The sequence below is a fragment of the Neovison vison genome, chromosome 3 (assembly GCF_020171115.1).
Source record: "Neovison vison isolate M4711 chromosome 3, ASM_NN_V1, whole genome shotgun sequence".
NCBI classification, from domain to species: Eukaryota; Metazoa; Chordata; class Mammalia; order Carnivora; family Mustelidae; genus Neogale; species Neogale vison.
The window spans coordinates 72,080,001-72,107,618 of NC_058093.1; the positions used below are offsets into that span (position 1 = coordinate 72,080,001).

The 27,618-nt window shown below is 53.5% G+C and overlaps 3 protein-coding genes across 3 annotated transcripts; 2 read left to right on the forward strand and 1 right to left on the reverse strand.

Annotated features, from left to right (window-relative positions):
- Window positions 1-2,135: 2,135 nt before the first annotated feature.
- On the reverse strand, window positions 2,136-5,815 carry EVX2 (even-skipped homeobox 2). The gene is made up of 3 exons (XM_044240936.1): window positions 5,389-5,815; window positions 4,193-4,467; window positions 2,136-2,858 (listed from the first exon to the last, which is right to left on the reverse strand). Exons 1-3 carry the CDS (start codon window positions 5,813-5,815, stop codon window positions 2,136-2,138), a joined length of 1,425 nt encoding a protein of 474 aa, XP_044096871.1.
- An 8,958-nt stretch (window positions 5,816-14,773) lies between these two features.
- Window positions 14,774-16,690, forward strand: HOXD13 (homeobox D13). The gene is made up of 2 exons (XM_044240937.1): window positions 14,774-15,548; window positions 16,347-16,690. The coding sequence occupies exons 1-2, from the start codon at window positions 14,774-14,776 to the stop codon at window positions 16,595-16,597; spliced, it is 1,026 nt and encodes a 341-aa protein (XP_044096872.1). The 3' UTR covers window positions 16,598-16,690.
- Window positions 16,691-21,680: 4,990 nt separating this feature from the next.
- Window positions 21,681-22,642, forward strand: HOXD12 (homeobox D12). The gene is made up of 2 exons (XM_044240938.1): window positions 21,681-22,254; window positions 22,404-22,642. Exons 1-2 carry the CDS (start codon window positions 21,681-21,683, stop codon window positions 22,640-22,642), a joined length of 813 nt encoding a protein of 270 aa, XP_044096873.1.
- Window positions 22,643-27,618: the final 4,976 nt, after the last annotated feature.

The window sequence follows — 27,618 nt, forward strand, 5'->3', positions numbered from 1 at the left end:
ATAGACCCCAGGAGTTTTGAAATACTGTTTCCCTTGAAATATTTTCCATTTCATGAAAATAATAAATTCTCCTGGAAATGAATTTTTTCAAAAGTTTCCTGAAAGCCTATTTTTAGGAAATGAATTTTTAAAATCCAGTGTCTTTAAAATAACAAAAATATGTCAGAACAAGAATTTGAAATAAATCACAGATTATAGTGCCAATGGGTATATACGGATGTGTGCGCATCTCTTACATATGCATATGTTTAAGAGAATGGATATATATGTATATACATACCTATACATATATACATACATATATACACACGAATATGTAGGTAGCACACCTACATTTTAATACACACACATACCCACTTTGTTGGGTCTAAACATGCACTAGCAAGTTATTTTAGGGCTTCAACTCTTCAGAAAATCTCATTATGTGAGGAGCGAAGTGGCTCTGCGGGGAGCATTATGGAAATATCTGGGCTTGATTTAATGAGGCTGTTCACATTGGTGGAATATCAACTTAACAGAGAAAAGTCTACCCAGGGCGTCCGAGTTACCAAAATGAAAATTGGCAATTGAGATGATAAGAACGTGGCTTTCTTCTGCGAAATCACTTCAGGTAACAGAGATAACATTAAGTAACATACATTCTATGCACCAAGAACAATGTTTTATGTACCGAGTCTCTTATCCGTCTCTCCTAATGACTTCCCTTAGCGGGTTGTTAGTACTTGACAGCAGGTCTCCGTGCGGGGAACTTTTCTCCAATTCCACATTCAAAGGAGGTCCATCAGAGAGCATGATTGGCAATTTTCGTCATAATCTGCACATTATTAGCATCAAAATTGACGTGGCAGTTAACACTGGTGGGTTTTGATGTGCCTTTCTTCAAGTTCAAGGAAACCCCTCCAGTAGCGGGGTTGGCAGAATGGGTCTCGACAACCCAGCGGTGGCTTTGCAGAGGCGAAAGCGCAATAGACATGCGTGAGAAACATGCCAAGAACCATTTTACCCAAGGAAAAGGAAAGCGAAGAGGGAAAGGGGTGAGGGGAATCGAGGTCGAACTTAGAAAAGTGTCTAAGGAAATGCTTCAGGATAATACCACATATCTAGAGATTCAAGTATTTCCCAGATGGAATGGAACCCGGTAGTTGGAAAGCTGAGCTGGAAACGCTTCTTCAAATAGACAACGATCTGTCCGTCTTGCCCTCCCCTTCCCTTCGTTTCCCTTTCCACTCGCGGCCTGGCTGCGGCACCCTCCTTTGCCATTACTTTTTGCATAAAATATGCAAGACGCCCGCATCCCGCACCGAAGATCAAAAGAGAGAACCGGGGTGCGCCGAGAGTGGAGGCGAGGCGGCCACTCCCGCCTGCCTCCGCGCTGCCCTTCCCGGGGAAGACGGCCACAGCCCCCTCTCGCCTCGCTCCCGCACGCGGTAAACCTCGCGGTAAGCCGTCTCACAAACACAACCGGCGGCCGCCCGCGCTCTCCATCCGCCCTCCTGGCCTTCTCAGACTTCCATTCTTCCGCTCTCCGTGCACGGGACCCCTAACAAGCTCAGGCGGGGGGAGGGGCGGAATTGCCACCTCCCCTGACCCTCGTTTAAAGAAAAGAAAGGCTGGAAGAAGAAGAGCAGCAGGAACCTCGGGGGTGACTGCCCCACCCCCACCCCTGGCACAACGCACTAGGGCCCACCATTCCCCTCTCTTTGTTGTGATTCTCCATTGCTTCTGGCCACGTGGTTCAGGAGAGTAACCCTGGCCTGAGGGCTTACGGTCAGGATCCCGTACCGGAGAGGACTAGCTTGAGGGCAAGGGGATTGTCTTCGGGAAGACCCAAGAGCTCCGGACAGGGGCGGGAAACGGGGCACGGGCCGTGGGAAACACGAGGAAGCTGCTGGGTAGCAAATACAAAAATAGAAATTTGGGGGTACACCCGCCGGGTTTTCGCGCGGCTCTTTTCCCCCAATTCGGTCGGGGCAGCTTCCCTTCGGCCTCCCGCGCCAGGGCGCCCCCTGGCGGCAGCGTTAGCAGCGGGCAGAGCGCAGAGGGCACGTGGGCGCACGGAGGGCGCGGGGGACGCTCAGGGGACTCCCGGGCACGCTCAGAGTGGCGGGCACAGCCCCCTGGCGGCGGCGACGTAGTTATCTAGTGAGCGGCGCCTCGTCTCTCTGGTCCGGCGGGCTCACGGCGGTCTTGCTAAGCACAGCCGCTGAGTAGGGCAGGAAGCCGCTCTCGGAGCGAGGCGCCGCGGCGCTGCAGCCGAAGTCCGAGCCCCCGGCGGCCCCCGCGCCGCCTCCGCCTCCACCCCCGCCGCCGCCGCCACCGCCCCGGGAGCCCAGGGCCGCGGCGGCGGCTGCTGCGGCTGCCGCGGCGGATTGACTGCTGTGGCAACTGAGGCACGAGCAGGGCGCGGAGCCGCCGCTGGGGGGCGCCCCGGCCGCCGCGGCCGAGGAGGCCGCAGCCGCCGCAGCCGCCGCAGCCGCCGCTGCGGAGGCCGCACTGTTGAGCCCAGCGGCGGCCGCTGGCGTCTGGTAGAGGCCCGGGTGGCGGAAACTACACAACAGCTCCGGCCTCGAGTAAGGGTGCGACAGGGCACGGAAGGTGTCCAGCGGACGGATGGACGTGGCGAAGGGCGACGAGGCCGCGGCCGCCGCGCCGGAGGCCGCGGCCGCCGCGGCCGCAGCCGTGACACCCACGTGCGGGTAGTAGTGCAGCGGCACGTGCGAGTGGAAGGGGTAGGGCAGGCTTCCGGTGGCGGCCGCGTGCGTCATCATGTAGGTGTAGAAGCTGGGGTCGGCCGGGTGCGGCCACGACATAGCCAGGCGCTGCCGCTTGTCCTTCATGCGCCGGTTCTGGAACCATACCTGAGGGGAGAGCCGCGCCGCGGCCCGAGTTAAGGAGTGCCCGGAGACCTCAGCCCCCGCCCTGGACCTCTCCACCCTTCCCGGACCTCCGCATGGCCTGACCTACTACTTACTCCCCTCCGACTGGGCACCTCTTGGAGGCCCCTCTGCTCTCCCAGCTGGTAGTGAGGGCGACAGTGGGAACAGCCATGGGCACACCTTCCTGCGCGAAAATAGCCTTCTGCCCTCGGCTCCTGCTCCCCTGCTTTTTGCTTCGTTTTAGATCCCAACGCAACCTTTCCTTTCCTTCCCCGCCACCCACTGGTACCCAGGCTTGCCGAGCACCCCTCTCTCAATCCCAGGATTTGCACGGGATTCTAGGCCACCTTTGAAGAGGGTCTGCTATCTCGGCAGCTTTTTCAAAAGGTCGCCGCTCGAGGTCTTGCGTCCTCTGAGCGGCAACAACCTGCCCCAAGGGCACACGTTCGGTTTTGATACCGAAGGGATGATTTTGTTGGAATCGTTTGCCTCAAATGAGTGGCGGGAGCAACACCCTCTTAAACTGGGAAGGGGACTTTTCTACCCCTCCCAACGCAGTCTAATGAAGACATCATTCGTCACAACTCTAAATTAAAGGAAGCCTGATCAAACCAAAGGGAGACTTCCACAATCTCCATTATCCCTTACAATTTACTCTTTTCTTTTTCTAGTGTGGGATCCTCCGTGAAGTGTTCGCCAAGTCGCCCAACCTCCCAGCTGTCTCTCCCAGATTAATAAAATAAATCACCTAGAGATACAGAAGTAAGAACAATTTCGTTGTATCCTCCCTCCCACCCCCAAGGTTGCTTTCTTTCTCTCCCCACCCCACTGCTGCCCAAGAGAAAAATGTTTAGGAAACTACTTTCTCAACCCAATCGATCTTCAAAATACAGTATTCCTTTCTCCTTGTTGTAACGATTTATGTGGAAAATAAATCTCCAAGATCAAGAGCAGATGAAAAGTTTCACCTAGGGTTCGTGCCAGAGAAACAAAGACCAGCCGGCTTTGCCGCCCAAGGGAAAGTGAGGCCATGGACATGAGCTAGGGACACCTGGGCAGGCGCTGGGCAGAATCGAACAGAGGCCAGCGTTTCCGGCATCGGCTCCGCCATTCCCGGGCCTTCCCAGGTCAGCAAGGCCGGCCAACCCTTCGGATTCAGCAGCTGAGAAATAAATATGCCAGTTTCTTTGGTGACTCTACCCCGCGGACATTCAGGCCCTCAGCTAAATGTGGCCACCCAGGAAGAAGAAAGGAGAAACAAAAATCAACCCAGACACCCCGGGGAGGCTAGAAAAGGCGCGTGCTGGAATCAATACCTTGATGGTGGTTTCCGGCAGGTTGAGCGCCGCGGCTAGCTCACACCGGCGGGGCCGAGACACATAGTTCTCCCTGTAGAACTCCTTCTCCAAGCGCGCGATCTGTTCGCGGGTGAACGCCGTGCGGTAGCGCCGCACCTGATCCGCGCCGGAGCCGGAGCCGCCCAGCGCCGCGCCCCCGCCACCGCCGCTGCCGCCACCTCCATGCAGGCTGCCAAGGCCAGAGCCCGACGCAGACGTCGTGGTGCCGGCGGCAGAGCCGCTCTCCGCGTACCCTGGCAAACAAACGGCCGACAGTGCGAGAGTCACTGTAGGGCCGCGATCCCCGCGCTGGGGCTGAGCGCGGATGGGGAAAGCCGGGAGAGGAAGGCGAGATGCTGCCAGAATTGATAGCGTCTGTCATGCTTATAAATTTCTGCCTTTAATGGAATCAGTAAAGTTTGGGGACCCCTTCATAACCAAATAATAAGAACTCAGGAAGGTTTTTTTTTTTTTCCTTTAATAATTGGAAATTTTCAAGTCAGGAGGAAAATTGGTCAAGGGAAAATGCCTACATCTAGGCGCAGTTTGGTAAGCTCTGGGTTTCCCCTGGTCTGGAGACGGCAGGGCAGCTTTTGTAGGGCTCCCAACCTTTCTTTGATAGTCTTTTGGGTTTGGCTAAAAAATATTTTTAAGATGAGAAAGAGCAGCAGCTCAAACCGGAACCATTGGGGAGTGGACTCTACTTTTCAACTCTTTTCTTCCGCTGACCCAAGCGGGTCTCCCAGAGGCGCCCGGCGACTCTCCCTCCGACTTACTGAGGATGCCCCCTCCGCTCGGCCTTGGGGAATCAGGGGTAACGGAGTTCAGAGCAGCTACCAGGGCACCCTTCCCGTAGCGCGACTCAGCGGCTGGCTAGGGGTCGGTCAACTCGCACAGGCTTTTAGAACAGCCCGCAGAAACATTTTCTAGAACTCGGGCGATAGCGGGCTGGCGGGCCTGGAACCCCCCAGGCCTGTGCCTCGCTGGGAGACTCAAGGAGCAAAGCGGGAATGCAGGGTCCCCAGCATGCGTCCCGCCCCCTCCCGAGCCCGCTGGGTGCAGCTTGCTTGCGAAAGAAGGTCGGTTAGGGGCAAAGGCAGTAGGAAGGGCCAGCAGAAGCCGCGGAGGAACCGGGAGGATGCGACCAGAGAGCCCGGCAAGGGCGGCGCGGTTACCTTTGCCATTGTTTTCCTTGAGCGGCGCGGCGGCGAGGCCGCCAGGGGAGCGCAGCGCGGAGCAGCCCACCTCCACGTCGCTGCTCATGTCCGCCTCGGCGGCCGCCTCTGAATAATGACCCGGCTTTTTACGGCCTTCGGCTGCGGAGGCGATTTCGGAGGAGACGGTGCTTTCGCTGCCCGGGTGCTGCAGGTTGAACAAAGTGTCTATTTCGAATTTGCCCTTGGCAGGGAGGTCTCCCAGAGCGCTGTGCAGGGGGGCGGACGGCAGGCGCGGGCTGAGGCGAGCCGGGTGCTGCGAATTTTCCAGGGCCTCGAGCACAGCATTGCCAGCCGAATCGGACAAATTGGAGAACCGCTTGCCGGCCGTGGGGCTGTGCAGCCCTCTCTCCATCAGAATCATCTCTTTTCTTATTCTTTCCATCATCTCAGCTTTCTAAAAAATGTCACAGTGGCCCGCTGTCCCGTCCTAATGATGGGCTGCGCCTAGGGCTAATTCTCATTCAGCCCCAGCGAGCGCCTCTAAATATTATTATCTCTTTTGGAGGGAGGCGGAAAAATTGTGGGATGCCAGAGCGAGGGAATGACTGGTCAAAATGACCCATACATCCTTCCGAGCCCGAGATGTCATTCATCAAAAAGTAGCGCTCGCTCGTCATTAAGGTACGAATGACGCCGTTCGAATAATCATTTATTGTAACAGGTTTATAAGCAAATAAATACACGCTCCTGTCAGTGGATAATGAAGGCGGCTTCGGAGCAGACAAATAGATCCAGGTAGGAGGCGAGAAGAGACAAGAAGTGAGGAGGAAGGCTCCGGTCCTTTGCCCGCTCAGAGCCGGTTCTGTTCGCCCGGGGGTTTGGCCTCGGGGGTGAAATTGACAGTCTGATTAATAGAGCGCGCCGCGGCACATTTCCCCCTTCATTTAGGGGCATCATTACGCTCTCAGTTTGCTGGGTTGCCCCTTAGGTCCTAATCATGCAGTGCCTTCCTCATTTTTCCTCGGACATAGATACGTGTTAAATAATAGATAATGCTTTGATTTTCCAGAGTAGATCGTCGGGAAGCCCCCCCCCCCTTTTTAACATTTACAAGCGGGAGGGGTAAGGGAGGGGACCAGAGGGAGGATGTAGGAAGAGTTGCGTAAGGAGACCTTGCGCTCCTGTCTGGATTACTTATCTTTTGAATTTCAGAACCAAATATGTATTTTATTTAACAAATAAGGCGCCGAGTTTTCTCTCTCCCCACTTCTTCGCCTCAGCCTGGCTGCTCTCCTCCCACCCCAGCTGAGAGACAGAGAGAAAGAGAGAAAGGGAAAGGAAATATCGTAGAGTTTTGAAAGCACTTCAGTGCTACGTGGCTGGGGAGGTGCGTTGGGCCCGCGCCTCCAAACGGAAATCATTAGGTCCTCTCTGATTTTTTTACACCGTTTGCAGAGTGAGTTCTGAACTTGAAGTCCTGGGTTTTTTACTTTTATAACCCTGCTGATGGATAGGCTTCTCGCCTACGCATTTTCCCTGGGGGAAATGAACTCGGCTGGACGATTTCATAGTAGAATTCGACAGCTAACTTTAAACACAGTCGCGATTTACAACGCCATATGGGCTGCCCCAGATCCACTTTTTACGTTGCCAGCGTTCCCCCTCCCTCCTCAAATTGAATTATTTGTGGCAAAGTTGCCGAATTTCTAGGTCAAAGGAGGAAAGAAGGGATTTAGCCTCCTTCCCTTTCCATCCGCTGCCCTCCCTTTTCCACTCTGCTCTTCTTTCTTCTCTCCTTATTCTCCTACCCCAACCCAACCTCTTACCTGTGGCCCTGAGTATGCCCGGTGCTGAGTCTGGGCGCGGAGAGTCGCGTACCAGCCTTGCTGCTGCTTCCTGCGGCCTGAGCTTGGAGGCTGAGCCTCTTGGCGATAACTTTGATGGTCATAATGACGCCGGTGGCAACCATTTTAACGAAGATCAATCTTCACTCAAGGCCGTTGCACATCTCCTCCCGCGCTTGCGCCCCACCCTGTCCGGGCCCCCGAAGCACTGTGCGGGTCCGCCAGCCAGCAGCAAAATAGGAGAGATCCGTGGTCACAGGCAGGGACACGATAAGATATGGACGGGACACGGAGGTCGGCCTTCGAGCTTCCGAAGAGGCCGAGAGACCCTGGCAATCTGGGCGCTGGGCGCGGGTCCTGAATCCTCCCCTCATCGCCAACTCAGACCCCAACCCAGCCCCCCTTCCTCCCTGCCGCCACACCCAGCACGTTGGGGTGTGTTAGGGGGCAAACCCAGAATCTATTTGCCCATCTCTCCGTTGGCGCTTTCCTTTTAACCTTGAACCCGTTGGGGGCGCGTCAGGAATGTAAGGAGAGACGAGGTGTTAAGTATATTTATATACATTTATACACATAGTCAATGCCAAAAGTTTCTCTCCGGGTCCCCTCGGCGCCAACTTATTTCAACAACGTGAGCTTTGCTTAGAAAATCAAATCCACCTCTTTAGGTAATAAACGGAATTCTCCCCCAAGGTGAGAAATGCAAAGCTGGATAGACACGCGGTGGCTGGAGAGGTGGTGGGGGGAGGAGGGACGTGGAGTGGGTGTCCGGAACCCGGAAGAGCACCGGCCTCGGCGTCCACCTCCCACCCTGTCCCAGAGGCCACTCGACTCTGAGCACTATGAGCCCTCCTGAGGCGGCTTTCTGGCCCTTAAGGCGTTCAAAGATTAGCCTTGCGAGTGCCCCCACCGCTCCCTCCTAGCTCCACAGTCTATGCCCGCAGCTCTACCACCCCCGGTAGGGTCCCCGGGCAAAGAGAAGTCGCTGCCCCAGGAACCTGGGAAGGGTCCTCCCCCAGCCTAGTCCCACTTGCTTAGGGAACTGAATGGGACACTTCGGTCCAGGCTCGGGTTCGTGGGTGGCCCAGGCCATGGCGGGGGTTGGGATCGGCCCAGGCGCGGCCCAGGCGCGACCCAGGCGGAAGTCACAGATGCCTTTATTGCTGTCGTTTGGCGCCCCCGTCTGTTTTATTCGCGGTTTCGGCAGCTGTGAGCTACTTTGAATCGCAGAAGCCGCAGCTGGGGGCTGAGGTAACGACGGCAACCCCTTCCTCCTTCACTCCACGCTTCTTCCTTTCTTCCCTTCCTCTGGGACCCGACGCCTCTGGTCCCAAAGCCTGCGCCAAACCGGACCTCAGTCTGTTGAAAAGGTAAAACACCATTTCTAGGCGACAACTTCATTCATTAGTGGTTTTGAAAACTATTTTGCACCTTTTAAATAACACTAATATTTCGTATTCTAGCACATTAATTCTAAAAGGTACATTGGAAAACACGTCAGGGAAATTACTCACAGTAAAAGACACCTATAATTTTTCATTAAACTGCGTTTAGCAGACAATATTTCACCAGAGACGGTGAACATCCCATAACAATATTTAATGTCCCTTGCTTAATTTTAGATTCCACATCTACTAGTCTAGTAATGTTGGTGAAATTTTACGTAGCTTTTACTCTAAAATTACAAGTGTTTTTTACATATATTATCTCCTTTAAAGCTCGAAGCAACTCTAGAGATGGATTCTATTATCCCTTTTACAGAGATGGACTCCTTCCACACAGAGAGGTTGAAGGACTTGCTGATTTAAACTTATCTCTGAAAATATCCAAGTTAAAAGGTTCTTAAAAGCTTTGGGGCAGCATTTTTAATTGATTTTTTTTCATTTTTGCATACATCTTCTTGAAATACAGGCCTACCTCCAAAACACTGAGCCTGTATAGCAGATAGTGGAAAAGATTAACAAACAGGTCTGTTAATGTTTATTAATGAAATACCCAAATCTTGCACCTCTCCCAGACGGTGGAGGCTGAAACTGAGAACGACCAGTCAGATGCTCCCAGTTTTTATCGTAACCTCTGGGCCATATTGAGACCTTCTCCTCACCACCAAAATATAGGACTCACTCAATAAAACAAGACAAGAGTCCAGCCCATGCCCCCGTGGTTTGTCAAGAATTTTTAAGGTGCATTGGGGGTAAGGGTGTGGGAGGGCCTTTCTCCAAATGGACTGAAAAACAGGTTTTGGTCCAAAGGAGGAATTACATGAAGGAGGTCTTATTTATTTGTTTGTTTGTTTATTTAATTTGGAGGGGCAGGTTGGGCCTCCAGACTAAATACTTGTTTCTTGAGCAGCAGCAGGTCCTCCGAGGTGAAGCGGTAAACACTTTTGGCCTTGGACTGAAGGTAATATAAATGTGTCCAGGCTGCCCGAGGGGAGGGGCGCGGGTAAAGCCGGAGTTGCAACGGAGCCCCCGCGTGCTCCCGGGGCCTGGCTGCGGTCTTCCGCGCGGTAGGGTCTGGGCTAAGCGGGCCCCAAACCCGCGCGGGCCCGCATCCGGAAGCAAGCTCGCTCGAGGACTGGGGCCGCCTGGGTTTAGAGGGATAGCAGAATCGCTAAAACCTAGGCTTCGAACCCCCTGGTGCACTTTCTTTAAGTTAAATACAGTCCCCACGGCTTATGGCTTGGAGGTTTCGGTTTATAAGGGAAGGAGTCGCCGCTTTGGCGACTCAGGCCTGACTCCCTCCTGGCATCTTTTTGGGGCCATCCCTAGGCTGTCAGTCCTTGCGCTGTCTCCTTAGTCCCTCTGGCTGCTTCTAGTTCTCCTCCTTCCCGCTACAGTTGCGCACCCGACGAGGGACTGCCCTGGGTGGGGGGGGGGTAATTTCTCCCGGGCTCTGGGGCTACCCAGACCCGCTGCCTGCCTGAAGCTTGTGCGCCCTCAGACGCCACGGGAAAACTTGCAGGGACATCTAGCGCCAGGCCTGAGGAACTGCGCGCTGCCCGGCCGGGAAAGCAAGCCTGACCACTTGCTTCTCCACCTCACATCCTTCGCGCCGCCACCCACCCACCCCACGTTCTATCCCCCCACGGCCCACCTTCTTGGTTAGGCATTTCCTTAATCTTCATCCTTTCTCCCTGCTGGTGTCCACACGCGTATTCCTCATAGAGACCAAGGGCTCTGGGGAATGGAGAGAGACCGAGAGGGCGAGAGGAAGAGGGATAGAGAGAAGGTGGGGAGAAGAGGACATTAACTTTCTTTCATTTCCAAAGGCCAACAGAGTGAGCACTTGCTGGACTCCAGTTAACAATGACCTTGCTAGAGAAGTGCATAGGAGGAAAACCCCACACCTTGAGACACCAGGCAAAATAGCAGAAAACTGTTTGCAGTCCCAGCTTTTGTTTCGTGGAGGGCAGGTGGGAGGGCAACAAGTTACTGATATCCTCCAGCTCTGGGTCCACCCTCCAGCACCCCCTTCTCAGCAAGGTTGGTGCTTCTCTAAGAGGGAAGACTCTTGCTGTGTTTCATTCCTGCCAGGACTGGAGTTTTCTCCATCCCAACAAGAGCCCTCTGCTCTGGGAGGCCAACCTAGATTCACCAAATAGCACTTTGGGTTTAGAGAGTGTTTTGTTGTTGCTGCAAACAATTTACATTTGATAAAGCCTAACTGTGTTTTAAAATCCAAATGGAATACATCTCAGACATAGAAAGTGACCAAACTGAGGATTCCACTGTCTGGCTTTTGCTAGAGACCCCTCTCTTTACCCTAGGATGTTATTTTTATTTTTCTTAATATATATTTCCAACCTGAATGAAACTGGGTATTGCCTACAGAGAGAAATTAGATTCAAAGTTGGCAGGACACAGATTTGGTTAAGAACACGGTCCAGCCAGTCCTGCTGGATTTAAGGCTTTATTCTGGAATGAAGAGTTTATTTCTACACTTAATTTTTGGCTTCTTACAAGTTAATTAGGGGGGTGTCCTGCACTTCGTGGTGTGGCCATCAAGGGAAAGACTTTCAAAGGAATTCCAAGCACCCCACTCTGATAGGAGCCGGTAATTGTTGTCTGGTGCTAATAGCCACTGATTATGGGGTTAATTGAGCTCACTGTTTTGGCAAGCAGAGGAACTTCTCTTCTTCAGTGAGTCTAAATCTCAGACTTCATCCACCCATTCCCCAACCCAGGACAAGGACATGATTTGAAAGATCGTCTACAAGGATGACAAGAGAGGATATGATTTTCAGAACATTATTGATTCCCAGAAAGGGTGCCTATGGAGAGAGGAGAAAGGAGAATGAGTGAGTGGTGGGAAAGGAGGACAGAGATGATCTCTCTCTCCCCCTCTCCCTTTCCCTGCCCTCCCTTCTCAATAGGACTTTGGACAATGAGGGGTTCTCTCCCAAATCTGGAAATGTGACAAAACTGGTTTCACTGAATAACACATCAGTGTTTGGAGGCATTTCTGTCTGGCTGCAAAAGATTTTCCTTTAACAAAGGTTATGTCTGTTGTTAAAGTCCCAGCATAATACACCCACACACATACACAGGGTTCAGTCTGTGCTCCTGACCAATTAAAGGAAAGTATTTCCATTGAGCTTAAACCTAAAATCAACTCGGACACAGGGTACACAAACTAAATGAAATGTTTCCGCAAATTCGGCCTCAAAATTCCTCTACTACCTACCACCCTGGCTTGTAAATTATGTGTCTTATTAGTTCATAAACAGAGCAACACTGACTTTGCCTGGTACTCATCTGCAGCCCTATGATCCAATAGCAGCCGCTGCCCTGGGGTGCTGGGTTTAAGGGCTCTCACAGGGTCCAGTCGGAGCCTCCTTTCTAAAGGGAATTCCCTCCCCCAGGTCCAGGACCTTGAAGGCTGTACTGGAAGTAGGTTCAGCAGCAGAATAGCAAGAGGCAATACTCCTTATTGTTTAAAACCTCCCGAGTCCCAATATCCACTAGGATGGACAGGGAAACCCCGAGTCCTGTGAGGGTCCCACAGGGCAACTGGAGGCAGAGCCATGATTGAGAAGTGTCTTTCAACCAGGTCATTAATTCAGACTTTCCTCCCAGCCCTGCAGAACTTAATTTGCTGCATGGAAAATCCAGCCAAAATTAAAGAGCTGTCTCAAATCGGCAAAACTTGACAAATTCTTCCTTCCTAGCTGAATTTCATTTTCTTCATTTTTGACATATAATTGACTATTAAAATGTATTTATCCATTAGAATGTGGCACAGAAATCTCTGGTATGGGGGGAGGAATCACAGGGATATTTAGTTTTAAAAGACTGAAAGTTCATTGTTTCCAGTTATGCCTTAGAAATTATTTCAGCAAATTTGCTTTTTGAGATCATGGGGGAAAAATGTTTAACTCTGTTCTCCCTCTCTGAGAAAAAGCAAGGGAGACAAAGGAAAAATAAGAGTGTTTTGGGTTGATAGTCCACACCTGGTTTGGTACCCAAATTGCTGGGTGAAGAGGACCCAGCCAGACTCTTCCAAAAAATCAGCAACCTCTGTCACCTAGCACTAGCTGGTGTTTTTAAAAACGCCGATTCAGCTTCCGTTACTAACTTTTGCCTCCATTTTTCAAGTAACCAAAATTGTTCGCACCAGAAAACTTCTATTCCCTATGATTTTCTGCAAAGGCTCAAGCCCCTCTGACTCAGATTTGATCATGAACACATCTAGGACTTCAAAAAGGTCAAATTCCCCTGCTTTTCCTTTCCAGCGCCCCTCTCATAACTTTCCCCTTTATTTGAGCCTTTTATGGTTACTGGGTTTTGCGTGTCAACACTCCCGACACCAGCAGCCCACCCTGCAATGCCAGGCCAGGCCCAGGAGGGCCTCCTTGGCTTTTTTTTTACTCGCCCCATACAGTCGCGTCTTGGGTCCAGGAATGGCAGGGCTGGGTGACAAGCTGGCTTCATCAATCACAGGCTCATGGGCGCGATTTTCTTGGAGATGGGCTGGCCTGGGGAGTTAACGCTGCAGAACCAAACAGGCTCACTCTGAGGGCTTCTGCACCCACCCCAGAAGCTTTAAATGCTCAGATCAAATATTGCTCCTAAGGGGGACACTTAAATTTACCCCAGGAGACACACCAGCTGTCCACCCCCCCCCCCAGTGACTAAGATGGGTGGTGGTGGGCTGGGGCTCCATAGCAGAGAAATGGTGCAAAGGGATGAGTCGGGTCAGGGCTGTGATGGCTGACACCAGGAGCCCACTCTCTCCCCTGAAGGCCAGACCCAGTTGTTCAGGGCTGCTCCTATCTGTAGCCTCAACTTGGCTTGGAAAAAAAACCACCCTCTTAATTTGCCCCTCTCAGTTCTCTGCAGTTGGCAGCTTGGAAAAGAAAGTGAAACAAAGGTCCCTGGGAAAGTGAAGTTTTCAATTAATTGGTGTGAGTAATGGGCGGGGGTGGGTGGTGGCTGCAAAATGCAGGAGGGAGTCGGGCTGCAGGGGAGGCGCAGAAGTTTCCGGGCGGGGAGCAGAGTGGCTTTCTCCAGGTGCCCTCTGCAGGGTGTTTCTGCTGACCAGGGGAATCTGCGCCGAGGCTGGGGAGGCCAGATCGAGAAGTGATTCCCGGTTGGCCTGAGTGTAAAGGCGAACAGTGTGGAGGATCAGGCAACAGGAGTTTTCTCGGTGGGGCAGATCGTCAGGTTCGCCGCGTTGTGGAAGTCTTTTCTGCTGCTTGAATTACTTGTAAGTCTTTGTCCCGTCCCTAAGGGCGCTTCGTGGGTATTTTCCTGGTGGACTGGATGTGTGTGTTTAGGGAGGACCTGCTGCAATTAGTCTTAATTCGGAGGATCCCTTAGGATAACCTGCGTGAAATGCCCGTGGCGGTTGTTCAAGGTAGGGAAAATAGACTTCCTCCGGCTTGGGGTCTAGGTCAGCTAATCCAAGGGATTAAGCAACGGGATCCAAAAGCAATCTGTTTTCACGTCATTCTGGCCATCTCTGTCCTTCGCCTTCGTTGAGCTGTGCAGCTCCGGGACCCGAGGAGAGGTGGCAAAACCAGCCGTGGCCCAAACAAGGCGCAGGCCTCGGCGCCCGTCTCAGTCGCAGACAGGGCCTAGGATGGGCGGTCGCGCAATCAACTCGTGGGGGTTGGCTGCGGCGCAAACGCCTGGGTCCGGGGGAGGGCGGGAAGGGGCGGTGGGCTGCACTAGGGGCTGGGAAGAGGTAGGGGCCCGGGTGGGTGGGTCCAGCCGGGCCCCGGCCAGGAGCCAGGCTCTCCCGCGCCCCCACCCCCACGTGGCCCCGCGCAGCCAATGGCGCGGCCCCGAGCGAGAGCCCTCGGGGAGGGAGGAGGCCCCCCGACCGGCCCAGGCCCCCTCCCAACCTGAACTTCGTTTTTATAAACGTCCCGCGATGAGCTAACCTGTTGGAGGGCGGGCGGGCGGGAGGCGGGAGGCTCGCAGAGGGAGAGAGGGAGAGAGGAAGAGGGCGGGAGCGAGAGAAGGAGAGAGAAAGGAGAGGAGGGAGGAAGCGCGCCGCGCCATGGTGTCCTGCGCGGGGCCGGGGCCGGGGCCGGGGCCGGGCCAGGCCGGGCCATGAGCCGCGCCGGGAGCTGGGACATGGACGGGCTGCGGGCGGACGGTGGGGCCGCCGGAGCGGCCCCAGCCTCCTCCTCCTCCTCGTCTGTGGCGGCGGCGGCGGCGCCGGGCCAGTGTCGCGGCTTCCTCTCGGCGCCAGTATTCGCCGGGACACACTCCGGGCGCGCAGCGGCGGCGGCGGCGGCCGCGGCAGCTGCGGCGGCGGCGGCCTCGGGCTTCGCATACCCCGGGACCTCTGAGCGTGCGGGCTCCGCCTCGTCGTCGTCATCTTCGGCTGTGGTCGCAGCGCGTCCGGAGGCTCCCTCGGCCAAAGAGTGTCCGGCGCCCGGAGCGGCAGCTGCAGCGCCGCCGGGCGCCCCAGCTCTGGGCTATGGCTACCACTTCGGCAACGGCTACTACAGCTGCCGCATGTCACACGGCGTGGGCTTGCAGCAAAACGCTCTCAAGTCGTCGCCGCACGCCTCGCTGGGAGGCTTCCCGGTGGAGAAGTACATGGACGTGTCGGGCCTGGCAAGCAGCAGCGTACCAGCCAACGAGGTGCCTGCCAGAGCCAAAGAGGTGTCCTTCTACCAGGGCTACACGAGCCCCTATCAGCATGTGCCTGGCTACATCGACATGGTGTCTACCTTCGGTTCCGGGGAGCCTCGGCATGAGGCGTACATCTCCATGGAGGGCTACCAGTCCTGGACGCTGGCCAACGGGTGGAACAGCCAGGTGTACTGCGCCAAGGACCAGCCACAGGGCTCCCACTTTTGGAAATCATCCTTTCCAGGTAGGAGCGATGGAATGGGGCGGGGTGTGTGGGGGGGTGTGGACGGGGAAGCCATAAGGGAAGGAGTGGGGGGAGGGAAGAGAGAGAGAAGGGAAAGAAAGCACCAGGCGTGTAGGTCCCTTCTTGGAAGCTGCGCTTGTGCCCCTTGCCCAGCCAAGGTTAACCTGATGAAACAGTTCCTGTGGTTTGCCTGAAATTTGTAAATTTCTCCTTTGATTTAAACGGTCCCCCTCACAACCCTTTTCTTCTCATGTGCCGGCATAAGCCTGTTTTTCTCCCACAGTTGAGGGTCTTTGCGTTCCCTTTGCTCAGGCCTTGGCTCCTCCTCCCCGAAGAAGTGTCAAACAGTTGGGTCCCACTTTTGAAGGATATGACTCTCCCAGGGTCACCACTAAAGCTTCTAAGAGCTCACAAACTCCAAACACAGGAACACAAGAAAACAAAGCTTGAACAAAAACCCTGGATTTTTTTTTTTAGGTCTGTGTATGTTTGTATGTGTGCAACAGACATTTGCAGAAACTGTCCTTATAACTGTCCCCAATAACAATGCCATAAAATTGAAGGCTTGTTAAGATGATGGTTTGAGAAACCATGATGGTCCATCAAATGGCCTTCACTTTGAAGTGTAAATATCTTTCTTTAATAATGTGTAAATAACATGTCTGTGTAAATAATAATAAAATGCAAACAGCCTGGTTTTCTTTATTTCCCATACCCCTTCCAAACATACACACACAGCCCCCAGGGGTGCTCCAGAATCCCTGGTCTAATTTTTTTTCACGCTGTTTTTTACACCAGGGGATGTGGCTCTAAATCAGCCAGATATGTGTGTCTACCGTCGGGGGAGGAAGAAGAGGGTGCCCTACACCAAACTGCAGCTCAAAGAACTGGAGAACGAGTATGCCATTAACAAGTTCATTAACAAGGACAAGCGGCGGCGGATCTCGGCTGCCACGAACCTATCGGAGAGACAAGTGACCATTTGGTTTCAGAACCGAAGAGTGAAAGACAAGAAGATCGTCTCCAAGCTCAAAGACACTGTCTCCTGATATAGACCAGATTGGCCAAAGAGAGTTTAAATGCTTTCAGTTGTCTCCAAAAGACCTTCGGAAAGACTTGAATATGTATTTAATTTCTCCCCATCTCCCTGCCAATGATGGCAAATTTTGTGAATTGTTTTTCTCTCTTTCCCTTATCTGGCTCTAAAACCTTTTGCTGCCCAACCTGACTTTGTAGTTTTGTTTCTTACTTGTTTATTATTGATTTTGTTCTTGTCTAGGTTTTTTTAAATGATGTTTTTAATGTTCTGTTTCTCCCTCCAGGCCAGTATAAAGGACTTGAAGTATTTTTTAATAATCCCCCCCAAAGAATTTCAGAAGTGCCATTATGATTTTAAGGTTTTATTTTCTTAAATCACTTCATATGCCTGTTTCCATCACTGATTATCTTCATAATCTATTAGGGTAGAACGATTTGCAGTCATTTATATCCTGTGATTGGGCAATTTAATCATTAGTTCTCAGTAGTCACCCTGAGGCAAGTGGAAACAACTCTGGGCAGTCAGTGCTCTTGGGTCACCGGGAAAGTCTAAAAGCAGGCAGCTGGAGGTACTGTGATGGCTTTAAAAGCAGCTACCTTATAAAATAGAGTTTGTATCGATATTGGAATGAAGACAATCTTTCCTACTTCGGATCTTTCATTTGCTGTTGTAGTTCTATGTGTTTAGTATGCCCTGTCGATTTGTGCTCTTATTTGAAAATAATGTGTCCTCATGGATGCCTTCATTTCCCCAGCTCTAGATGCAGATATTTAAATGGCCGCAAGTGTGACAGTGATCCGTGGATGATATAAATGCACACCTCCTCCTTGACCTTGGGTCTGTGGGACTAGAAATGAGGTGATCTGCTCAGTCCCCTGAAAGAGACTGAATCAATGTGGCCAGGGGTGGGAACTTTTACCCAAAACCCAATGAAGAACTCGACTGTCTGAACAAATGTATTGAGCCTCTCGTGGAGTTTTAAAACATCTAACAAATACAAAAAATGTGGAGCTCTATAGTTCAATATTTTTGAAAAAAACTGTTTCTGAAAGTGATGATAAATAACTACTTTTAAAGTGCTGCATATTTATACAACTGAGAGATTATTTTTGTAGATAAGATGTCTGTGAGCTATGTGTGCAGTGCTGCAGGCATTTAAAAATCGTTTTTTAATTCCTAGGGAGATGCAAATAAACAGAACTCTCTTGTTTCTTCTGTGTCTTTATATGTTTGTTTTCTTTTTCCAAGCTTGTGTTACCTCTTGTGCTCTTATTTATTATAAAATCTAGTTGTCTTGAACATTACGATGTTCTCTGTAGATGAAGGACACTCAACCCCAGTTCTGCTCTCTGAAACCTCCGTTCCCTTTCTGCCACCCCTCTCTGCCCTTTTCCCTGTGCCTTTAACATAAGTAGTGATGTCTTTAAATGAGAATATAATTTGTGGTGTCTGAAATGGTATTTTTTGCCAGACAAAAAAAACTCCAATAAAAATTTTCCTTCTCTTTCAATATTACCACCTTATTCAAATAGTGTTTTTTTTTTAAATCAATACATATGTTTGTGTCTGGGTATAGGTAATTGTACTCGCTTGAAGGTGTTCTTCCTAGAAAGGCTGTTGTAAATATCTACTCTTGGAAGGTCTTGAAATTAGACATATCCATATTTGGCAATTGAAAAAGAAACATTTCAAGCTGATCCTTTATCGCCTTCTCTGAGCAAGCTCCAAACAGCATTTGAGGACTGAAACCATAATTATACACCCTAAACCTCTAGTCGCAATTTTTAGGCACTATGAACTTTCTTTTTGAGGCCTTTTTGCCACTCCGGGAAATGGCCGCTGAGGAACTGGGTGCCTCATTTTTGTTAGCGCCGGGACACAAATCGATTTAGTGGTTGCTAACTTTTTGGAATGCAAGTTAAATACAGATGTTTAAAACTTCACACAATATGTAAACTCTTCTAGCGGGAGGGTTTCCTTACGGATCTGCCAGAGAATGCGCAGAGCCCCAAGGTCCAAAACTACTTTCGTTTTCTCTGGCCCGGCTTGATTTCTTTCATATCTTGGACTGATGGTTGGCTGAGGGCCGCCAACTTCATCTGAACTGACCGGGAGAGACAGGGGGAGAGAGAGAGAGGGAGAGAGAGAAAACGGACTATGACTCAAACTGGAGAAGAAATAACCCCTGAAAATGGGGACACATGGACCCCGACCCTCCACTTTCAGGAAGAGTTTCTAACATTTTCTCTGTTTTCCTCGCAAGATGTGCTTTCATATGAAACTGGCCTGTTTTCCCTCCTTTTTCGGTAAATTCCAGACTCCAGGGCCGAACTCCATTCCTAGGTTTCGAAGGTTTCCTGTCGGATGCGGGGATCGCCTCGAGGTTTTCCTTTCATCTGTAGTGTGCCGGTCAGTTTCCCCCCGCCCAAGAGAAATGGGAGGTTTGCTGAAGATTAAAACTGCTCAAATGCTCTCCGGTGGAATTTGAATTGATGGCTAAATCAATAACAGATGAAGACTTTGCTATTTATATGCATTCCTTTTATATTCCGAATTGTGGTGGGAGGAGAGGGGCCGGTAGGTGGCCGGAGCGCTGGAAGGGAGGCCCACGAGGAGCCAGGGCGAAGGGGGAGCTTCGGAGAGAGGCCTCTCCTTCAGGTGGAAACTGAGAGGCCGCAGGGAGAGCGCCTGCGAAACCCGGCAGGTTTCGAGCGCCACTGGTGGAGACTCGAGGCCCGCGCGTCTCCGCGTGAGTCAAGAGCCGAAGGACGCTCTGCAACCGGGACGCACCGCCAGACAAAGAGGCGGCCGCGACGCTTCCCCGTGTCTGGCAGCCTGCTGGGTGCCTCTGACTCCGCTGTCCCGCCCAGCCTTGCTGCCTAGATCTCCGGCTTTCTGAGACACTTGGCGGAGCCTGGCAGCGGGCCGTGACCGCACGGGCTGGCGACCCCAGGCCGGCTGTGCCGCCCTTCGCTGTTGATCTTGACCGTGCGGCGGCCGGTCGCCAGGCGTGGAGCTCGCTCGCCATCTCCTGGGCGGTCGGCGGCATTGGCAGAGCTCTCCGTTTAGCAGCCCGGCCAAATCCTCTCCCATTCCCTAGCTCACCCGCCAAGCCTCCTGCCCTCCCCCCCCAACCTCCCCCCCCCACCCCGCCCGCCCCGCCCTCTCGGTGCAGTCTCCAGCTTCCAGATCCCAGCGTACAACTTTGCTTGCTGGACCTCGGAAATTATAAATCCAAGAGATAAGGTAGGGCGGCTGCGCCACCATTCTGAGCCAAGGAGAAATGGAGGGAGTCTAGTTATTCTAGTTTTTCTGTTTCTCACTTAGCCCCTTTATATCTTTAGTCCCTAGGGGTAAAGCGCAGCTATGCGGATGCCTAACGGTCCGGAGAAGACACCCCTGAACCTGGAAATACCGGAGCATCACTGTATGCTGCGACAGGAGGAGATGAGACTGCAAGGATCCCTGGAGCTGGAGTTTCGGGTCTGGGGAGGCTGTAGCTCCTGCAAAACAGGGAGAGTCTCCCAAAATGAGAGCTTGGATCCCCTAAATCCTTAGGAACTGAGGTTGCAGCTTATGCCTACACCACCCACCCACCCCACCCTACACCCCTCAAAAGGACCGGGAGCGCAGTTGTCTCTCAGTCTGAACTCCCAAAGAAACTCTGACAGAACCCTGAAGAGTCCCGGACATCCCCATGCCCACCCTCTGCCCCCGCCCTAGAGCGGGACGAAGAGACCGACTGCGTTCCCCAGAGCCGCCCAATCGGTCGCCATGACTCACACAATAAAGACGCAGCGCGGTGGTCAGCCTTGCCCTCCGGCGGCGCCTGTGTGGTCTCCGTGCGGGAGCGGGCGGTCTAACCAATTCCAGCTTGGCTCCGGGACCGGCGAGGCGGGCTGCAGGTTGGGGCGGGCTCCAGTCACGCGGTCGCTGGGGATCTTGGGACCCAGGCAGGAGAGAAGGACCCGGCTTAGCCCTCTGGCCAAACTAAATTGGAGGGCCTGCGGAGGGGGGCGGCTGCACTGCTCCCTGCGAGGGAGAGCGGCCCCGCCTCATCCCTGTTCGCCAGAACCCCGAACCTGCCAGCCGCCTTGGAGGCACTGTGCCGAGGAATGCTGCCAGCCTGCTGCCTCGGTGGGCCCCGCTCTTCCCAGCCGAATGACTCTGGCTCTTCTGTCCTTCCACATCAGGTCAGGGGAGCTCATCTTGATCTGCCTGCTGCAGAGTTGAACAGCTTGGAGTTCTGGTTGGCAGGATGTAGTCACCAAGGTGACTCCAGGCGATAAAAGGAATGTAGCCTTTGGCCACAATTGTCCAATGCAGCTGCCCCTTCCCTGGCCAGCATTCTCCATGGACTTGGATGGCCTCAACTTTCCTGGGAGCAGAGGGCTTGACCATGGAGAAGCACACCGGAACTGGTGTGAAACCACCTTCCTGGGAGCCAAACTTGGGCAGAGTTTGTGCTTCATTTCTCCTCCATCAGCAAATTTCTTGGACTGTGCTGGGCTCAGGCAGTGTGTGGGTCTTCGCTGCTAGACCACTAGGGTAGAATCCTCTCCAGAGGGACAGAGCAGGGAGGAATCGGCTTTTGAGAAGCATTGCTCAGGCCTAGGGACAGAGCTGGTAGCCCCACCACACCGGGAGCTCTCTGTGCAAGCCTAGAGGTGCACAGTACTGGAAAAGGCCTTAGCTGCAACTTAAAGCTGGTGGAAACAAGCCCGGCCCAGGCAGCCAGTGGAAAAAGGGAGTTCAAAGCTAATCAAGACCAATAAGGATCCCAAGGGACACTCGGGCAAAGGCACCCAATGTCCCCAGCTCCTGAAGCTGAGCCTGGGAACTCCCAGTGGTTTCACCTTCGCTCCACGTTCCTTGGCTCTGCCTGGCAGCTTCGTCCTTCGCCATCCAATATTGCGGGTGTTATCATAATACCCTGAAGGGGGGGAAACGGGTCGGGGGGATGTAGGCGGTGCTGAAATGACCGGCTTTGAAGAACCTGCAGGCAAAGTTTCGTCCAATCGTCTGAGCCTGTCCTCTTATTCCCGGTTGTAACTAAATACTGCTGCAAGCGCAGCCGAAGCCCTTTGTTGGAGATGTGTGAGCGCAGTCTCTACAGAGCGGGCTATGTGGGCTCGCTTCTGAATCTGCAGTCGCCTGATTCCTTCTACTTCTCCAACCTGCGGCCGAATGGCGGCCAGTTGGCCGCACTCCCCCCCATCTCATACCCGCGAGGCGCGCTGCCCTGGGCCACCACACCCGCCTCCTGTGCCCCAGCGCAGCCTGCCGGTGCCACCGCTTTCGGCAGCTTCTCCCAGCCCTACCTGGCTGGTTCCGGGCCGCTCGGCCTGCAGCCCCTGGGCGCAAAGGACGGACCCGAAGAGCCCGCCAAGTTCTATGCGCCCGATGTGGCTGCCGGGCCGGAGGACCGTGGCCGTGCGCGGCCGCCCTACGTCCCCGAGTCTAGCCTGGCCCCAGCGGCCGCTGCTCTCAAAGCGGCCAAGTACGACTACGGGGGCGTGGGCCGTGCGGCAGCGGGCTCTTCAACCCTACTCGAGGGGACCCCCTGCGCTGCCGGCTTCAAGGACGACGCCAAGGGCCCGCTCAACTTGAACATGACAGTGCAGGCGGCGAGCGTCGCCTCTTGCCTGCGACCTTCGCTGCCCGACGGTAAACGGTGGCCATGCTCCCTGGGCCAGTTTAGGCTGGGTTGGGAGGTGGGGTGCAGGGGAGAGTGTGTAGGGGGAGGGAGCCGCGGAGGGCGGGCAGGCTACAAGGAGCGGCCGGCTGGGCTGACTTGGGTTGGGGCTGTGTTGCAGGCCTGCCGTGGGGGGCGGCCCCAGGGAGGACCCGCAAGAAGCGGAAACCCTACACCAAGCAGCAGATTGCGGAGCTGGAGAACGAATTCCTCCTCAACGAATTCATCAACCGCCAGAAGCGCAAGGAATTGTCCAACAGGCTGAACCTCAGCGACCAGCAGGTCAAAATCTGGTTCCAGAACCGGCGAATGAAAAAGAAGCGCGTGGTCCTGCGCGAGCAGGCACTGGCGCTATACTAGCTCCCCGCGTGGTCGCGGCTGGCCAGGCCTGCCTTTTTAAAGCCTAGACCTGGCGTGTAAGAAGAGCTGTGGATAGGAGCTTTTCCTTCCGCTCCTTCTCCGCTGGTCCCCAGCACCCTTCCGCTCAGTCTGCCGCCCCGGAAGCCAGCAGAGGATTTGGAGACCGGGCCACTCGGGCCTCTTTCTAAGCTTCCAGCTCTCTGGGAGGGTTCTGCAGAAGCCGAAGTATAACCTTGGCCTTGAGGCTTCCTGAGTGGGGGTCTGGGGTCACCTGTCCTAGCTCTTGTCTGGGTTATTTACACGCGCGCTCACTCTAGCACCCTTGTACTTGGATTTCTGCTCCCACCTAGACTCCCTTTCCTCTTCTCCCCAGTCCTTTTTGAATTTACTAGGCACCCCGCTAGAGCTCTGAGTGGAATTAAATCTGGGAAGTCCTTCGGGAAGGAGTAGAAAAGGGCTGCAGGCACAATTCTGTCTCTTTGCAGCCAAAGCCCCTTGTGGCAAAGCCAGAAACTTGGATCTGGAGAAAGAAAGGGCACCACCCCCCTCCTGTCTGCCCTGGCTGGTTCTGGAGGACAAAAGCCACCCTAGACATTCAGACTTCGGGAGGAAAGGGGAGGGGAGGAACGGTGTGGCTGGACAAATTTGAAGACCCCTCGGAGTTTGGGCTAGCTGGCCCCTCCAGCTGGACAGAATGGGGTGGATACTTCCTTCCCGTGGATTCCAGGGAGGCTGAGGCTCCAGGACAAACTGCGGTCTCTAGACAGGACTGGTAAAATTTCTCCTACTTCTCCTATCTCCTCCCATATGTCTAGGCCAGAGCCCTGCACTCTAATTAGACTCAGCTCTGGTGAGGACAGCTGCTTATCTGCTTTGAGGCTGGGTTGCACTAGTTGGTGGGAAAAATATCCAGGGGGAGGAGAAGGGAGTGAGCAAGGAGAGGGGTGTCCTACATTCCAACTGTAAATATGGCTTCCCTCTTCAGGTGGGTAAAGTTGTGGACATGTCTTTCTTGAATTAAGGTAATGGGCCACCATAGGGAGAGATGAAAGTTCCTCCATCAGCCAGGGGGTGAAGAAGGAGGTCCCTCAAATCCTTAGCCCCTGGTCGCTGCTGTTGACCAAGTAGAGAGAAGTTCACCTTCTCTCACCCTCTTCACCACCGCACAACTCCACAGGGGGCCTTTCTGAGCCTCAGCCACTGTGCCTTTTCTGAGCCCACGTCTGGCCTGCCTCAGGGGCGCCTGTAAGTCCCTGGGCCCTGCTGGGTTTGCTTTGTAGAGACTGGGGTTCCTGATGCCAGATGGAGTTGTTTTGCTTGTGCTGGGGTGTCCTGCCTTACCGTCAGAGAAACTGAGCCCCCCCCCCCAGCTCCTTCTACCATTCCCACCTCTTTTCCCTCCCCTTCTGAGAAGTAGCACCCCCCCAACTCCCACTGAGATGTATGGCAGCCAAAGAGTTGATGATTCCTTCCCCAAGTCCAGTGACTTATTTTCAGCGGAGGACTAGGCCCTAGATCTGGAGCGAGCACCTCCCAGAGAGCCCCAAGCCTCAGTCCAACCTACCGCAGTTTATGTTTAGACTAATTACATTTTCTTTGCTATCTAATAGTTGTGCATGTTTTGTGTTGTTTTGATTTTGTCCAAAAAAACAATAGCTTGTATATATCAGATACATCAAAATGTTTTGAGTGGAAATAAATATACAGGTCCCAGCCAAGCTGTCAAGGGACTGATGTCAATTTTTCAAAAACATTCCAAATTCCCTCCTTGTGATTTGAGGCCACCAAATTCGTTTTTCTTTCCTGGTTGTGGTTTCACTGCAGGTGTTGACTGTTCATTAAATGAGAAAATGGCTTCCAAGTCAGTCCGAAAATGGTGTATAAAAGCCTATGAACAAAATGTGTATGAAGCATCCAAGTGGTAGGAGACGGGGGTCTTCGAGCAGATTGGAAGGCATTATGTGAACTCTTAGCTTGTAGGCCAGTGCTTCTATATTTTGCCTAAATTCTCAAACTTTAGGGCTTGCTGTTGGGGGAGGGTGTTGTCAAGATATGAGGTTCCTCAGATTTCAACACAAAACATCTCTCCCTGCTATGTTTCAGTCAGGCTACTTTGGAACAGGCTATGCCCTATGGAAATTCTGCATCCTGGCACTTCTGTCTGGAGCCCAGCAGATTCCTTCGGGAAATGTGGCCTCCGCACCCCATTGTAGGCCTTAGGAGCCTCTAGCTGAAGCTGGAGAAGTTAAAGTCTGCTCAGCATTCACTATCTGCTTGCAGACCTTAGACCCCGGCTAGCTTTGAAATGAAAACTAGAGAATTCCTAGTTTTAGATAGTGGAAGAATTGGCAAAACCATTTAATCTCTAATACCAAGTATTCGTGGGCTATGATTCCTCTTTCCTGAAGCAAATTTGATGTGTATTCTAAAACATTTTAAAAACAGCTCTTTTAAGAAAAAAAAATACAATAGCAGAGAAAAAAGAAGAAAGAGGTTGTGAGTCCCTATCTTTAGAAATGTCTTCCCACCTGATGGGGCTCCGGGAGCTAGTTGCACCCAGAGCTGAGTCTCTCCCCCAAAACAGCCAAACAAAGGCGGAGGCCACATGCAGACCTCAGGTCCGGAGAGCTGGGTAAAGGACTAGGACACCGGAATTAGATGCAGGCCCTAGGATAACATGGAGAAACAGTTTCTTTCCAATGTATACCATTAAATCATTGTGCTCTTTCTCTTTAGTCTGGGAGGTGGGGTTGGAGGAGAAATTCATGGAGACCACTCCCCAAAGAGATTGAAATTATTCTAAGTGTAAAATCTCATTGTCCGTTGGAGCTTCCGCAGTATTTTTCAAATTTATCCCCCTTACTGATCCGCACAAATACAAAGGCGGTGATGTCCTCTCTCCTCTCCTAGCCAAGGTTCTGGCAGGGATTTGGAACCACGACAAAATTCCTAAGAAACAAATGCGGAGAGAAATGATGCTGAAATCTGAGGGCTCAACATTCTCTCCCACAAAGACAAATGCGTCGTCCGAAATGCTGCAGTCCGGGCAGGCCTCTTGACTGAGAAAAAGGGTTTTAAACGAGAAAAAATGGCTTCGGCTGGCATTCAACCGGCCGCAAGCTCAGAGGGCCCACCGGGGGACTCTTAAGGCCTGGGGGCTCTCCCTGAAGGAGGAGGACTAGGGAGGTTTCCGGGAGGCCGGCGGGGTGGAGGAGAAATCCAGAACCGTTGTAAATATTCATGTCTGCGGGGGGGGGGGTGCCTCTTCACCCCGCCTCTCCCAGCTGCAATCATCCCCTCCTTCGTGAGGGGGGGTGCACAGCGCTTGTCCGACTGTCCTTGGACAAAGGTGATCTCCCCACATTTTTGTTCTCCAGTCACTTGACTTAGGGAGCCCATTCCGAAGGCTCTGCAGGGAAGAGACTGGCTCTGGGTGTTTTTCCCCGCGTTTCTCCTCTTCTTTCGTTTCCCAAAAGAGCATAAATAATTAAAGTTTGGCAGGGAGGAAAAGCATTCTTGCAGAACTGTAGTGGCAATAAATGAAATGACTCAGAATCCCTTCCCCAGTCAGCTTTTACGAGGGCTGCCAGACAGTGTCTGTTCACGTTCTCCAGATAGCAGGGGCGCCCTGACAAAGTTAAGGTCAAGTTAGTGTCTTATCTTGGGTGGCTCAAAATTACCGCATCGCGTCTGGGCGCTGCGCGGAAAGCTACCACTCGCGGAGCAGCTGGCTGTGCGGGAAGGGTCGGATGCGCTTGTGCTTCGAGTGGGGCCGCGCAGGCAAGGACAAGGCCACAACGCTGGAGTCTTCATGGTAGGTTCTCGCGGGACGCGCGGGTCGGGAGGCTGCGGTTTTCCTTGGGTTTCGGAGTGAGGATCCAGGAGGGAGCTGGGGCAAAAGGCCGAAGCGGGCTGGGCCCAAAATGAAAGCCCAAGTGTTGGGGGTGGGGGCAGGGATCTGCGCAAACGCGCAGAGAGGGGTCCGCTGCCCCTTCCCCTTTGCACCCGCGCGCTGCTGCTGATGGCTCACCCTCCCCCGCCAAAGCGCGGCTCCAAGCGGAGCCGCCATCGCCATGTCGTTGAACTTGAATGGTTCCGTCCTCCCCATTTCCCTCTTCAGCGGTCAGCAGGCTTCGCTTTGGGGGCAGCGGGCTGCCTGCGCCCCACCCGGTGCAAAGAGAAGGTGCGAGAATTTTGCGCACTCCCAGACACGTAAAGACCCGGCTGGGTTGCGGGGGTCCCTGCAGCTGCTGCCCTGGGTCCTGAGCTGCCGCAGGGCTAGTGTCCGGGGAGCCATTTTAGGAGAGAGATCCAAGGGCGTCGACCACGAGCCGAAAGTGAGAGGCTTGGCGGGCGATGGAGATGAGAGGCAGATAAGTGTGCTGGCGGTCTGGACTGAGGAGAAAGGGGCGAGAGGGAACCTGGGCGAGGGTGCCAGCTGGAAGGAGGGTTCACAAAACGATGGGCAGTTCTGGGGCGGGGGGAGCCTCCTTACCCTCCAGTCGCCACAGACCTGTTTGCGCAGTGTTGGGAGGAAAGCAGAGGTGGGAGGGGGGCGGAGGAAGAAGAGTGGGAGGGAGAAAAGGAGGGAGGAGAGAAAGGGGGGGGGGGACAACGGCCAGAAAATAGATATGAGCTCTGATCACTCGCCTTTTCTCTGTCTGTCGGCATGGTGGGCAGAGCTCGCCACACGGGCACTGCGGCGGCCCGGGGCAGGGAGGGAACCAGCTTCACAGCCTGCATCGCCTGCTCTGGGCATAGGGCCGAGGCCCAGAACCCCGTGCTGGGATTGCCTGGGCTGAGGAATCTTGGGGAGAGGGGCAACTTCCTGCCCTTGGTTCTGGGATTTGGGTTTGGAAAGCTTCTTTCTGAGAGACCGATTTTACCTTTGGAAAGCGCTGGTTCTCCTGGAGGCGGGAGTCCAGGCCTCGCCTGGACCCCCGGGCTAGGAAAGAGGGACCCGGCGGCTGTGGAAG